This window comes from Mobula birostris, chromosome 1 (assembly GCF_030028105.1).
Source record: "Mobula birostris isolate sMobBir1 chromosome 1, sMobBir1.hap1, whole genome shotgun sequence".
Lineage (NCBI taxonomy): Eukaryota > Metazoa > Chordata > Chondrichthyes > Myliobatiformes > Myliobatidae > Mobula > Mobula birostris.
The window spans coordinates 165,406,782-165,419,405 of record NC_092370.1 but is presented as its reverse complement, the minus strand read 5'-3'; the positions used below and the strand labels follow the sequence as shown (position 1 = coordinate 165,419,405).

Below are 12,624 nucleotides of genomic sequence, written 5' to 3'. Positions count from 1 at the left end.
ATTTCCTGAGAGCAATTCCACAATTATCTGGTCAGTTCTAGCAATAACATTGGATGTATTCCTTTCCATTACATCTAACTACCCCCTTTTATTTCAATTTCTTCTATCCAACACCCTCTTTGTTGGTCAGTTTTTAGATTCCTGGCTTATTAAGGTTTTACAATCCCTCTTCGGTGCTCCATTCTGATACTGCTAGTTTGCAAAACTATCCACTATTAACCTCCTTTGACTGGATGAAGATTTCCATTTCCTTCCTCCAAATATAACAAACCATTATGAGGACCTATATGTGTCCGTGTAGGTGGTGGGATGGAGATATGTTTCTACCAAAGGAGGTGTAAAGCCCTCCGCTAGCCTGCGAGTCATCCTTGAGGGTGTAGCATCTGCTGAGCCGACACCCCCCCCCCACCCCCCACCCCCCACCGATCAGGGTCACATAAAGCTATAGGAGCATGTGGTGAATGGTTGTATGAGCAGCTGGTGCATATCACAAGTCCTGGTTATGCAGCCACTAACACGAGGCAGACACTCTGCAGAGTTTTGATGATGGTTGGGGTCACCTGTCTTGTAAAGACACTACCCAGAAGAAGGTGGTAGACCTCTTCTGTGGAAAAATTTGCCAAGCGTAATGATTGCCACTTCATACGACTCAGCACATAATAATAATAATGATGATGATGTGTCCTTGGCCACTGGAGTAGAACCTAACTTCATCATCAAATGCAACATCCTGAATTTTGTGGAAGTTGTCGGTTTTTACGCTCAAAGCCAGGAGACACTTTTAGAGCCTATCATTGGTATTAAATGTGGAACTTGAGGTGCTGTGGGCACAGTTCCCTCTGAGCTGCGTAGGTAGGCGGCTGCACGGTATCTGAAATGCTCCTGCACACATAGCCTTTGTTGCCATGCAGCTGGAATTGGATGCATAGAGAAAAAGCTTACAAAATGTGAAAGTTTTTTTTGAACTGTATTTCATTAATCCCTTCAATTGATAAATAAAATCACAACTATGTGTTCTTTCAATTTTCATTCTAAATGTTCATAGTCTGCATATTACAAATCAAAAAAACATTTAAAGTGCAGTGCAGTTTTCAGGCCATGTACAAATTCCCTGCTGAGAGTAATGGTTGGTCCATGCAACTATATTAAAAAAAAATTAGAAGGAAGGTTGGCCGTGTGTAGCGATTCTCTATTCCTCCCACGGTGCAATACTTAGCTGCCATCTCCAGTGTGATCAGTGATCCGATGAGATATTCAAGTATTGATAAGGAATCTTGTATTTGAAAAGAATCCTTGACAGTAGGATATATGAGTCAGATATGATAGTATACAAAGCCCACTCATCACCAGACAGTGGCCTTAGGATGGGACAGTGGAATAGACACTCATTTAGAATAATTTCCTAAATGCTTACTCGGAGATTGAGTGACGGTGCACTGGAGCAGGTTAGCACCCTCCACACATCAGTCTCCTGTAGCTGAGAGGCAACGTCTTTACTAGCCGCACCATAGCGCCACCTAGCTGGCGCCGAATCTTCGCCCTCATCTTCACGATTCCCGCTCTGACTCGGCAGGCTGTCAACCCTGAAGAGATTGCAGAGTGATTCTGACATTGCACAGGGTCATTCATGGGCTGTTACTTATGTTATGAGACAGCCGATCAAGTAATTGCCTCTTCAACAAAGATTTAAATGTCGTGGGTGTGTCAACTACACTCACTGATGTCCACTCCAATAATGTGAAGATCGAGCAGGTGTGTGAAATAGCTGTAAATGATTGACTGACTAGTGAGCACTGGACATACTCATTCTGTTCACTGTTCATTGTTTCCTTTCTAGGCAAGTTTATGTAAAAAATTATCAGTTGGAATGGAAGCACTGAGTTGGCAATTTTTATTTCGGCAAGTGATGTTGTTTGCTATCTGCCCTTTATTTCCTGAACTTTCCTCTCTTACAATGGCTTTTTCAAACTCTCTCACTCCCTGCAACGCACTAAGAAGATGGAGGAATTCGGACGGGGCGGGGGGGGTGAGGTCAGACTATGGAGGAAAATGAACAGTAGACATTTCTGATTGAGACCCTTTATCAGTCCTGAAATATCCACTGTTAATTTCCCTCCTGAATTCTTCCATTTCCAGCGTGTGTGTCGCTCACTTTCTGGTTCCTTTACCCTCTTCCTGCTAGCATTTTCCTCATTTCCACTTTTCACTCTCTCTCTCTTCCTCCCTCCCTCCCTCCCTCCCTCCCTCCCCCCCTCCCCCTCCCTCTCTCTCTCTCTCTCTCTCTCTCTCTCACACACTCTCTCACTCTCTCTCACTCTCTCTCACTCTCACTCTCTCTCACTCTCTCTCACTCTCTCTCACTCTCTCTCACTCTCTCTCTCTCTCACTCTCTCTCACTCTCACAGTTTTTCTCTCTTCACAGTAACCTGCTGCAAGACCTTGACAGCTGTCACCATGACCCGGTTGCCATTGCTCGGTGCTTTGTGGACAAGGTGGGTCATGTTGTATTTTAATACACACCAGAATGCACACAGGAACATAGTAGCAAGAATATGCCAGTTTGTATTCACTGTGCTGGCTACTTTCTCTCCCAGGTGTGGCACACACCTGTGAGATAATCCTGTTGGTGAATGTCACACTAGGTATATCAGCCCAAGAAGGAGATGCCCTATTTTATCTGCTATTGTGCGGTTTGCAGGTCCAAGCTAAATAGACTTGTTTGGTGGGGCAAAGGACTTTTCCACTTCTGATCTATGTTCCTGGGAGATTTGCCTTCAGAAGCTAGTCTGTTAGAGCCTATACTTGTGATTCCTTGACCTGCCCTGAGGCCGTTCCAGGATATAATTTACTGCATAATGTAGATAGAGCTCACTTGCTAATAGAAGGCGACCAGTCCATGCATGGTATGGGGAAAGCATATACAACAACTGTGCAGAGAAACAGGATTTTAAAAGACTGAAACTCCCCAGAACCTATGGCTTGGGGTCAACCCTGAGAGTAAATCTCCTTCATTCAGGAAGAGAATCCCAATCATAATTCCATATGGTCTTAAAATGTAGTAGCGGACTTGTACCATTTGGGTCACTGTCTGCTCCAGGATTCAATCATGGCTGATTTTTCATTCAACCCCCTTGCCAATCAAGAACTTATCAATCTCTGCCTTAAATACACCAAATGACTTGGCCTCTGTGGCAACAAATTCCACAGATTTACCAGCCTCTGGCAGAAGAAATTCCTCCTCATCTCAGTTTAATGCAACCATTCTCTCTATGTCCACACTACTCGGCCCTTTTAATATCTAGTGGGTTTCAGTATGATATCCCTCATCCTCCTGAACTCCACTGAATACAGGACCAGAGACATAAAACACTCTTCATTTCTGGATCATTCTTGTGGACCTTTTTTTAGACCCTTTCCAGAGCCTGTGCATATGTGGTTCAAAATTACTTGCACCTTGAACCCAACCATGCTTGGATGTCCCTTTGTCTCAGTTACGCATGTCCTTTATTACTTTATGAATGAGTTCTAAAGTTTACATAGTGACTTTGTATTATTTAAGACATACAGTAAGTCCAGGGGCTTCTACACACTGATACGTCTAAACATAACCACAGTGGCTGGATCAGGGGAAATGTTGGAAGCATTCACATGTTTAGATTTTCTGTTTACACAGCAGAGAAATCATACCATCTTCTATTCTCTCTTCTAGAGTCAGGATTTTGACATTTATACCCAGTACTGTACCAACTACCCCAAGTAAGTATGGATCTTTTGATCAAGATATTGTACTCATTTAATACTTTGGGCAAGAATCAGCATGACATCTACAACTTTGACAAACTGTATAGATGTGTAGTGGAGAATATATTGACTGGCTGCGTCACAGCCTGGTCTGGAAACACCAATGCCCTTGAACAGAAAATCCTACAAAAAGTAGTGGATACATCCCAGTCCATTGTGGGTAAAGCCCTCCCCACCATTGAGCACATCTACATGAAACGCTGTTGCAGGAAAGCAGGATTCATCATTAAGGGACCCACCACCACCCAGGACATGCTCTCTGCTCGCTGCTGCCATCAGGAAGAAGCTATGGGAGCATTAGGACTCACACCGCCAGGTTTGGGAACAGTTATTACCCCTCAACCGTGAGGCCCTTGAACCAGAGGGGGTTAACTTCACTCATTGTTCCGTCATTGAAATGCTCCCACAACCTATGTACTAACTTTCAAGGACTCTTCATCTCACATTCTTGATATTGATTGCTTATAAATTTATTATTATTATTTCTTTCTTTCTTGTATTTGCACAGTTTGTTCTCTTTTTTCACACTGGGTGACCATCCAAGTTGATGTGGTCTTTAATTGATTCTGTCATGGTTGTTATTCTATTATGTATTTACTGAGTATGCCTGCAAGAGAATGAAAACCAGGTTTGTATATAGTGAAATATATGTACTTTGATAATAAATTTACTTCGAACAAGAAGGTTGAGCACAAGAAAGGAGTTCTTCGTTACCTGATCAGTGATTCCTATTCTGTAAACAAAGATAGGCAGTCGCCAGGAGTGATATCCAGAATGGATCATTATGTTGTTTCAGACCCAACAGCTCCATGATGGTGGTGTTCACTCAGGTCACCTTTGAGTAGCACTGGTAGCATTCCTGTTTCTGTGTTGGAAGGTCATGGGTTCAAGTTCCTATGTCAGGTACGAGAGCATCTAATCAAAGTTGCTATTCCCTGTGCAGCAACACAGTAACAAGGCACGAGTAAGCTTCTTTGTCCTGCTTTACTTTTTAATGCCATCGTGGGTGATCATTTACTTCAGCAGCTTGTCTCTACATTCTCCCTCATCCTTGTGAAATGTAACTATGTCATTATTGAATGAATTTAATGATTTGAGGGAATGCCAAGCCGTATTTCAGTTGGGATGTTAAACTCCAATTTCACCTGCTTTCTTCTCCACTCCTGAATTTAACTAAAGTTGTGTTGCTGCTATGCTATCAGGTATGAGGAAGTTTGGTTTTGCTGAGAGATTAGTGAAACTGGGACAGTTCTCAGAATGGTGAAGGTGAAGCAAGGGTTTAGCAGAGGTATTTAAGAGGCAGTTGTTTCAGCCAACAGGAAGCTCAGTATCCAGAAAAAAGAAATGTTTATTAGATGATTTGTTGAATAAGTTGAGGTTAATATTTTCAAGTGGCACATTGTGATGATTTGAAATAAAACAAGTTTGAATGCTTACAGCACGAAGGAGGGTGTTCGGTCCATCCAGGCTATACCCGCTCCATATAGGAGCAACCCAGCTTGTCCTACTCTCTGCCCACTTCCTTTGCCCTGCATACTCTTTGTCTTTTCAGCCTGGGAGAGGGGTGACTATTCAGTAGGGTGTACTCCAGTAAGTAAACTCCTTTGTTAGTGACTAAACACACACATTGATACTCAGTAAATTGGAGAGGTCATGACTGCCTTGCCTGTGTGTTAAAGAGAAACTTACAGTGGAAACTATAAACTCAGCTACAACATAACTATTCTGTAAGCAATAACTATCAAAGGGAAACTGGTTAAGGGTTTGGGAATATGTGAAAACGAAGCTTGGGACTAATTCGATAGCTCCTATTAGGAATGAGCACAGCAGGAGCGGCTGAGTAACTGCACTGGGCATCACCTACTTGCTTCATTAATCTGACTGTCTCCTGAGAGCCTCCTCACTGTTGCTTGGTTTTCTCCTTGCTCATATTGAGTGGGTCACCCTCTTCACCTTCTGCGTCCTGCAGCTCTGTGGCGGCCCTGACCGAGTGCATGAGGAACAAGGTCCTGGCCAAGTTCTTCAGGGAACGGCAGTCAACACTGAAGCGCTCCCTCCCTCTGGGCTCGTACCTGCTGAAGCCAGTTCAGAGGATCCTTAAGTATCATCTCCTGTTGCAGGTAAGCAAGGTGAATGGTCAGCCTATGTCAGAATCCACCCAGGGCATAACCAGCGACCTCCACCACCATGAAGGTCAAGGATATGGGCTGCCGGTAATACTAATCCCTGTAGATTCACCATCTTGGATGTATATGGCTGGGCCAAAAACCTGTTGCTCCCTTCTCAGAAACACTGTAGGAGTTCCTTGACCAGGGAACTCTCGTGGGTCACCTTTTCATGATCACAAGCTGCTCTTCTCTTTGTTTCAGTATTATTTCAAATACAGTAGATGTCTGGGTACAAGAGTTCTGTTACTACTTTTCTTTTGGCGTTTGCACTGGTCAAGCTCTTTCAGGCTCCACTCTGACGGTTTAATTGCATTATTCGATATCCAATCCTTCCTTCAAGCAAGGACACCGGAAATGCGCATGTGCAAATCGACACAATGCGAACTACAAGAACTGACAGCCACTGCAATTGAAAATGACTCAGAGTCAGAATTGGATTCTGCAGAGAACACAGATGAAGAAGAGGAGGAAGAATTGGAAGCGATTGGAAGGAGATGATAGAGACATGAGAGAGGCTATATTGCAATTAACAGCTGAATTAAGAAAAGTAAGAGAAGAGCTTAGAGATACGAAGATGTGCTATGATAAAGTTATGGCAAGACAGGACAAAATGGATAAGAAGCTTCAGAAGATGGAAAGAGCAATGAGGCATATGAATGATAGAGTGGAAAAAACAGAAAATGATCTGCTTGTCTGGAATTCGGAAAGAAACCGACTCTTGGAGAAAGTGGACATGTTGGAAAATTTTAGTAGACGTAATAATATTAAAATTGTTGGTCTTAAAGAAGGTACGGAGGGAGATAAACCAATAGAATTTTTTCAAAGATGGATCCCGGATGTTTTGCAAATGGAAGAGGAGGTTCGACCAATTGAAATTGAGCGGGCACATAGAGCTTTAAGACCAAAACCAAAAGATGACCAATATCCACGATCGCTTTTAATAAAATTCTTAAGATTTCAAGACAAGGAAAGGATTCTACAGGCAGCTGCTCGAGCTGCCAAAGATAGAAAAGGGCCATTGATAATTAAAGGGAACAAAGTGTTTTTCTACCCTGATATAAGTTACGAACTTTTGAAGAGAAGGAAGAAATTTAATCCAGTGAAAAAAACCCTATGGGATCATGGTTATCAATTTACACTGCGTTATCCTGCAACCTTGAAGATTTTTTTGCCTGATGGAGAAAAAAGATTTTTTGATGACTACCAGAAAGCAGAGCAGTTTGTGCGAGATTCTCTGAATATTCACTAGATTCAAGAACAAACCCAGGAGAGCGAGATAGATTGAAGATGAAGATTGGATTAAAGAATGGACTTGTTGGATTTTTGAAGCTGGATGAATGTATAAATATATTATTAATTATACGAGGGGGGTAAGAAAGGTTAAAACTGGAGGAATATTAGTTGGGAATAGTAATACTAATTTTGTCTATATATATATATATATATATATAATGTTTTTTTTTTGTTGCGGGGGAGCTGGAAGAAGCACTGATCGATTGCTACGCTAGTCATGTGTGCAAGTGTGGCTTTTGCCACGACCCGTAAAATGGAGGGGGGTAGTGTTGTGTATCCTTTCATTCACAACATTAGTGGGGGGGTATTTTGTTTTTTTCTTTTTTTGTATTTTTTCTATCTTCTTTTTTCTTTCTGCCTGGAAGGTTGGGAGGGAGACACATAGCAACATGGTGAAGTTTAAAAAGATTCTCCAAGGATCTATGAGAGTTGAGAAGATAAATAATGTTTTAGATTGGAGTAACTTTGTTAAGTATAATGACTAATTTATTGAATTTTTTGAGTTTTAATGTTAACGGGCTTAATGGACCAGTGAAAAGAAAAAGAATCTTAACACATATTAAAAAAATGAAGATAGATTTAGCTTTTTTACAGGAAACGCACCTAACGGAAACAGAACATCAGAAACTAAAGAGAGATTGGGTGGGTAGTGTTGTTGCGGCTTCATTTAATTCAAAAGCGAGGGGAGTAGCAATTTTGATCAATAAAACGTTACCAATTAGAATACAAAATGTAATAATTGATTCTGCGGGGAGATATGTGATTATACATTGTCAACTTTTTTCTGAACTTTTATGAATATTTATGCACCAAACGAAAATGATGCAAAATTCATACAAGAAGCTTTTCTGAATTTGGCGAATGCGCGTGAAAAAATATTAATTGGAGGAGACTTTAATTTTTGCTTAGACCCAATCTTAGATAGATCAACCAAGGCTGTTATAAAATCGAAGGTAGTAAATTTAACTTTATCATTGATGAAGGATTTAAATCTGATTGATATATGGAGAAGAATCAATCCTAAAGAAAGAGACTATTCGTTTTACTCCCATAGACATAAAACTTTCTCAAGGATAGATTTGTTTCTATTATCAATGCATATTCAACACAGAGTGAAAAATATGGAATATAAAGCAAGAATATTATCAGATCATTCCCCTTTATTAATGACAATAATAATGGCTGATAAGGAAGAAGTGGCTTATAGATGGAGATTTAATGCAACATTATTAAAACGTCAAGATTTTTGTGATTTTATGAAAAAACAGATTCAATTTTTTTTGGATACAAATTTTCATTCAGTGGATGATAAATTTATATTATGGGATGCGATGAAAGCATATCTTAGGGGCCAGATAATAAGTTATACATCTAAAATTAAGAAAGAATATATGGCAGAACTAGATCAATTGGAAAAAGAGATTACAAAAATAGAAAAAGAATCTCAAAGATATATGTCAGAAGAAAAACGAAAACAACTTGTCAATAAGAAGTTACAATATAATATGCTTCAGACATATAGAACAGAAAAAGCAATTATAAGAACTAAACAAAGGTATTATGAGTTAGGTGAGAGAGCACATAAAATTCTTGCCTGGCAGTTGAAAACAGAACAAGCTTCCAAAACAATAAATGCAATTAGAACAAGGGCAAATAAAATATCTTATAAACCTCTTGAAATAAATGAAACCTTTAAAAATTTCTATTCTGAATTATATCAATCAGAATCCCAAAATGATGTTAATGAGATAGAAAGGTTTTTATCACAAGTTTCTCTTCCAAAATTGAATTTGGAAGAACAGAAGGGATTAGATATGCCTTTTACATTAAAAGAAGTTGAAGAAGCTTTAGGATCACTCCAAAGTAATAAATCTCCAGGAGAAGATGGTTTTCCACCTGAATTTTATAAAAAATTTAAAGATTTATTATTTCCTCTTTTTATGGAACTAATACGTCAAGCAGAAAAAATACATAAACTTCCAGAATCTTTTTCAACAGCGATTGTAATAGTATTGCCAAAAAAAGACAGAGATCCTATGAAACCAGCATCATACCGGCCTATTTCTTTATTGAATACGGATTATAAGATAATAGCAAAAATTTTATCGAATAGATTATCTAAATATTTGCCAAAATTAATACATATGGATCAAACAGGATTTATTAAAAATAGACAAGTGGCAGATAATGTAACCCGGCTACTCAGTATAATTCATTTGGCACAAAAAAGGGATGAGAAGAGTATAGTAGTAGCTTTGGATGCAGAAAAAGCATTTGATAGATTAGAATGGGATTTTTTATTTAAAGTACTAGAAAAATATGGGTTAGGAACATCTTTTATAAATTGGATTAAAACTTTAAATTCTAACCTTAAAGCTAAAGTAGTGACAAACTCTCAAATTTCAACACCATTCCAGTTAAAAAGGTCAACTAGACAAGGTTGTCCACTATCACCTGCTTTATTTCTATTGGCGATAGAGCCATTAGCAGAACTAATTAGAATTGATCCAGATATTATGGGTTTTAGAGTTAATCAGGAGGAATATAAAATTAATCTTTTTGCCGATGATGTTTTGATCTATTTAACAAACCCACAACATTCGTTACATAAATTATCTTCTAGATTGGATGAATATGGGAAGGTATCAGGTTACAAAATAAATTGGGATAAAAGTGAAATTTTACCTCTTACTAAAGGAGACTATTGTCAATGTCGATTAGGAACCCAATTTAGATGGCCGGTAAATGGTATATTTAGGTATAAGACTTGATAATGATGTAAAGAATTTATATAAATTTAATTATTTACCACTATTGAAAAAAATTCAAGAAGATCTTGACAAATGGATGATATTACCAATAACATTAGTAGGTAGAGTCAATGTTGTAAAAATGAATATATTTCCTAGATTACAGTATTTGTTTCAAGCATTACCAATACAATTGCCACAGAAATTTTTTCAAGAGTTAAATAAATGTGTGAGAAAATTTCTTTGGAAAGGTAAAATGTCAAGAATATCATTGGAAAAATTGACATGTAAATTTGGGTTAGGAGGGTTACAACTTCCAAACTTTAAAAACTATTATAAAGCAAATCAACTTAGATTTATTGCATCTTTCTTCGATGATCGAAAACCAGCATGGATTAAAATAGAACTAGACAAGATAGGAGAAAATAGACCTGAAGATTTTATATATAAATGGGAATCTAAATTGATAGGGGAAAAGAAAGAATCTCCTATATTAACACATTTGATTGATCTATGGAGTAAGATAAATGTTGATAATGAAACACAGAAATCTCTATTAGCAAGGAGACCTTTGTTCCAAAACAGACTTATTCCTTTTACAGTGGACAATCAACTTTTATATAATTGGTACCAAAAAGGGTTTAAATTTATAGGAGATTGTTTTGAACGAGGTATATTGATGTCATTTGAACAATTAAAGGATAAATATAAAATATCTAATAATACTTTCTTTTGTTACGTTCAATTAAGGGCTTACTTAAAGGGTAAGCTGGGTCAAACAATGTTTTTGTCAAAACCTAATGAAATTGAAATTTTAATACAAAAAGGGAAAATTAAAAAATTTATTTCTTGCATGTATAATTTGATTCAAGAACAGACAATTAAACAAGGAACCCATAAGTCAAAGCAAAAATGGGAAACAGATTTGAATATTAATTTTGATGAAACAAATTGGTCAAGACTTTGTCTTGACAGTATGACAAATACAATAAATGTTCGACTTAGATTAGTACAATATAATATTTTACACCAATTATATATTACACCGCAAAAAATAAATAGATTAAATTCAAATCTATCTGATAAATGTTTTCGGTGTAATCAAGAAATTGGTACTTTTTTACATTCTACTTGGTCTTGTTTTAAAATTCAACCCTTTTGGATAAATTTAAGAATCTTATTGGAACAAATTACTGGAACTCAACTTCCACATAACCCTGTATTATTTCTATTAGGTGATATTGAAGGGATAAAACCGAAACTTAAATTGAATAAATATCAGAAAGAATTTATAAAAATTGCATTGGCAGTAGCTAAGAAGACTATAGCAGTTACTTGGAAATCTGATTCGTATTTAAGTATGGATCGTTGGAATAATGAAATGGCTAGTTCTATTCCACTCGAAAAAATTACTTATAATTTAAGAGATAAATATGTAACATTTTTGAATATTTGGCGCCCTTATTTACAAAAGATAGGATGGCATATTTAAGTGCTCCGATAAAGACTTTGGTCACTTGGGGAAAGTAACGAATAATTATACCAAATTTATTTTGAATCCCATGGAGCATGTGGAAACCTTCCAATACCCAGGCGGTTCTTTTCTTTCTTTCTTTCTTTTTTCTTTCTTTCTTTTTAGGTAGGACTTTATATGGGGGGGGAGGGTAGATTCTATTTTTTCATGTATTCCTTTTGAAAATTCAATAAAAATTATATTACAAAGCAAGGACTGTGACTGCAGGAGATGCCTTTGATGGAACTTATTGTACTTCCCCAACCAGACTACTCATCCACACCTCCCAAACGTGTGACCCATGTCACCAGAAGGACAAGAGCAGCAGGCAAGTGGAAGCATCAGTGCCTTCAGGCTCCACTCCACATCACCCATTTATTGTTTCTGCCCCATTCTAGTGGCCCTCTCGCTCTTCCCTGCCCTCGTGACCTACCCATCACCTCCCTCTGGCTCCTCAGCTCCTTCCCTTTATTCCACTGTCCTCTCCTACCAGATTCCTTCTTCAGCCTTTACTTTTTCCAACCCTCCCCACCCACCTTCCCGCTCACCTGATCTCACCTATCACTGGTCAGCTTATACGCTTTCCCCTTTCCACCCATCTTCTTATTCTGGTTTCTGCCCCCTTCCTTTCCAATCCTGCTGAAGGATCTCAGTTTGAAACAGAGCTGTTTATTCCCCCTCAGTGATGCTGACTGACTTGCTAAGTTATGCCATCATTTTGTGTCTCTGTTGCTCAAGGAAATGGATGATGGTTCCTTTATCATTGTATCTAGGTCAGGGAACACCTGACCCAACAACACCAGAAGGAAGGCAACCATTGAAAAAAGTGCTCACTACCACTTTTCCAAGGCCAGATAGGGATTGACAATAGATAATGGCCTTGCCTTATAATTCAGTGGAAAAAAAAATCAGTGCTAATATTGAGAATGTACTGAGGGAGGACTGCACCATTGGAAATGCTGTCTTCACAGAACAGTTGTTTAAACTCTGCTCAACATGTCAGGTTGATGGATGCATTAGAATCCATTGAATTGTTGGAGAGAAACGAGGGAAATCTCACCTGCCTAGTAAATTAATCTCAGCCACAATTATCAAAACA

General features: G+C 38.4%; 1 protein-coding gene across 1 annotated transcript in view; it reads left to right on the top strand.

The window, feature by feature from the left end:
* Positions 1–12,624, top strand: part of LOC140193710 (pleckstrin homology domain-containing family G member 3-like) — a 171,543-nt gene that overhangs the window by 121,936 nt on the left and 36,983 nt on the right. Inside the window, exons 5-7 of the mRNA XM_072250911.1 lie at positions 2,423–2,492; positions 3,710–3,756; positions 5,771–5,921. Coding sequence (XP_072107012.1) covers positions 2,423–2,492; positions 3,710–3,756; positions 5,771–5,921 — 268 coding nt within the window. The remainder of the gene's footprint in view (positions 1–2,422; positions 2,493–3,709; positions 3,757–5,770; positions 5,922–12,624) is intronic.